Source organism: Arachis duranensis, chromosome 5 (assembly GCF_000817695.3).
Source record: "Arachis duranensis cultivar V14167 chromosome 5, aradu.V14167.gnm2.J7QH, whole genome shotgun sequence".
Lineage (NCBI taxonomy): Eukaryota > Viridiplantae > Streptophyta > Magnoliopsida > Fabales > Fabaceae > Arachis > Arachis duranensis.
Window position 1 is genome coordinate 86,035,818 of NC_029776.3, and position 3,447 is coordinate 86,039,264.

At 27.0% G+C, this 3,447-nt stretch overlaps 1 protein-coding gene across 1 annotated transcript in view; it reads left to right on the forward strand.

Moving 5' to 3' along the window:
- Positions 1-1,749: 1,749 nt before the first annotated feature.
- The window catches only part of LOC107490083 (lupeol synthase), a gene marked incomplete in the record, with an annotated part of 13,057 nt that continues 11,359 nt past the window's right edge, over positions 1,750-3,447 (forward strand). Inside the window, 1 exon segment of the mRNA XM_016110856.3 lies at positions 1,750-2,050. Coding sequence (XP_015966342.1) covers positions 1,856-2,050 — 195 coding nt within the window.

The window sequence follows — 3,447 nt, forward strand, 5'->3', positions numbered from 1 at the left end:
GTAAAATATTGCTCAACAGTTTCTGAGCTCGACATCTCGTACCTTTCATATTCTCTTCTTAAAGACTGTAGCTTTGCTTTCTGAGCTTTATCTACGCCATTGTATGACAGTTTCAACGTGTTCCATGCTTCCTTTGTACTTTTGGCATTTGCTATTTTGCCAAACATCGTATAATCTACTCCTTGATGAATTTGAGATAGCGCCAATTGATCTCTCCTTTGTTGGGCAGCATCTGCTCCTTCTTGTAAACCCGGTTCAATAAAATTTCACAGGTTCTGGACCTTCAAATGGGTAGACATCAAAGTCTCCCAATAACTATAATCAAGTTTCCCATCTAACTTGGGACCGGACCACACAATATTGAAAGTGTTTGTCATACCGACTCTATGAATAAACAACTATGCGAGAACTCTCTCACACCTCACAAGGTCTCAAACACCAGGCACTGTATTAACCAGCTCTGATACCAAATATAAGTATAATATCCACACTTAAATTGACCATAGGATTACTCACTCATATAAATGACGCTATCATATTTTTCATCTCTCAACTTCACCAATACTCATATTAACAAAGAAAGAATTTTACAAAAACAAATACTAAACATTTTTTTTATATGAAGAGATAAAATACAAGAAATGCATCACCTATTTATAGTTATATTTGGCGGTTTAAACAAAACAACTTGTAACTAAGCTTAATGGTTAAACTTGGATATAAGACGGTAACTTATTGAAAGTTGTAGAAGAAACTCAACTTGTCACAAGTGTTACATATTGATGTCTAAAATTATCCAGCTATAAATATTTGAACATCTGACCTTATCCTTTGCAACTTTTCTAATTACTTCCCATAGTCATTGTAAATTTTACTTCCTTCAATTTTGACCAAATTTTGACTGAATTTTTGTATATAATGACCGTGAATGATTTTGCAAGTTGATTTAATTATCAACAATACTGACTCCCAATTGTTCCAACTCTGTGCAGGTGTTTCTTCTGATCTGTCAAACCTTTTCATCTCTTTCTATTATTTGAGGTTCTTTTCCATCCCTAGAGTTTCAATTCTTACTGTTGTTTTGTGCATCTCCATTTCGTTCATTCTTCTATGTAAATCTCTCATATTCATTTAACATTTATACATCAACCTAGTTATTAATTTTGTTGTCAAAGTTCCACCTTCTCTGATCTCTGTATTTTATTTGTACTAAAATCTATGTATAATTGGATTAGGATGGTAATTATTCATTTGACTGAGTTTATTAGTTTAAATTAAAAAAATAACTCATGACAAATTGCATACATAATAAGATTAACTTTTTAATTTTGGTTATTGAAAATATGTTTTATTTTTATTTTTAGTATTTTTTAAATTTATTTAAAATAAGTGAAAATAATAAAATAAATAATCTAAATAATGTTTTTACACTTTTCTTCATACACATATTTCTTAAAATATAAAATAATAAAAATAAAAAATTTCAAACCAAACCTACATATTCCAAAAATAAATAATTAGCAGTGATTAATAATAATTAAAAATTCTCTAAAAATTTTAATTTTAAGAGATCTAAGATTTGTAATACTTACCTACATATACAGGAATTTATACCTCTTAATTAAACACCCAACTACTAACTGTACGGATGTTATATGTTAGAATTATATAATCACACGTATTCATATGTTTTTTCTCCTGGTACATATATGTTTAGCTTCATTCTTTAATTTCATTTCTAGATATTACATGAAAACTTGAATAATAATAATATAACATTTTTCTTCGTAGTTTTGATGAGCTCATGTTTGAGTGTGTTTAAATTCATCAGTGACATATATCGTTAGATTTAAACATGTGGAAGCTGAAGATAGCTGAAGATGGAGAATATTTGATTTCTGGAAACAATTTCATCGGACGTGAACATTGGGAGTTTGATCCAAATGCAGGAACTGAAGAAGAACGTGCTGAGGTTGAAAGATTGCGCCAAAAATTCACCAATAATCGATTCTCCATTAAACAAAGTTCTGATCTCTTAATGAGACTCCAGGTATGTACTTTTGGACCTACATTAATTAATTATGAAATTTTTTAAATTAAAAATTAATGATATAATTTTAGATAATATGTAATTGATTTTCTTCCATCATTTACAATTGATTATGAGTACATCAAACTGAAATTCCAACTATGCATTATGAATATAGAAGTTTGACTAACGTTTAAGCACCCTTATTTCTATTTTGTTTTTCTTTTTGGGTAGGAACACCTTTATTTCATTGAAGTAGTCCAAGAGTATATTTGGATATTACTGTATTATTCTAGTTAAATTATTTTTCGTTTAGAGTCTGTTTTTTTTTTGTGAATAATGTAATTTAATAAAAGCGAAATCACAAAAAAATAAAACTAAATTTTTTTTGAGAAGTTATATATAAATTTTAAAAAAATGATATTTTTCATAACTTTAAAAGGATATTCAAAAATAAAATAAGAGGATATTTTGACATTAGATTTGAACATTTTTTTTATAATAATTATAACGGCTTAAACCTGTAAACAGGCAAACAACTTTACATCACCTCCATTTTTTAAATAGACACGGCCTATATATCTTTAATCAGTCTCTCTAAAACCTCAAGATTTTTTTTTAAAAGGCAATATAATAAAATTTTCTGTGGAAGAAAAAACCATTCACTCAAAACAGATTAAGAAAGAACAACATACCAAATTAAACAAGCCACAATCATCCCCTCAAAAATAGAAATCGTCATTAAAGAACTCACCAAGAAATTCCAACAACTATTCCAAATTTAAGAAAGAATTTATACATCTAAATGTAACAACTTTTTACTTCAAAAAAATTAATATTTTTTCCTTATTTTCTGAAAAGAAACCTTCTTGATGAAACTCAAATAGAGAAACCCTATCACCTTATGTGACAATTTTAGAGTGCTAAATTGTATATTTTAAAAGTTTAAAATACTTTAGTCAAACTTTAATAAATAGATTATACTATACGTACATATTTTTTCTTGTTTAAAAAGTAGAATAAGTACACACGAGATACATCGGATATAAAGAAAATGCTTAGTTAAAAGTTAAAACACGTTGAATTATTATTCAGGAATGAATGAGTGGATGATGACAGATTATTAAATTTTAGTATTAGGTTTTTGTGTCTATAAAAAGCAGAGCCTATCAGGCTATGACATTAATGATGCATACTTTCCAAATACTCGTACTTTTATTTTTAAATTATTAGTTGTTGTGTGTTTGTTGAGTGGAATAATCTTATTAATTAATGATTGAGACAAATAACATTACTGATGAGTATCTATTTAGAATAATGATATATAACTAATAAAATAATTTATTATTTTTTTGTTAATATTTGACTAATAATTTATATTTTAAAAATTAAATATTAAATTTTAAATATTAAATATT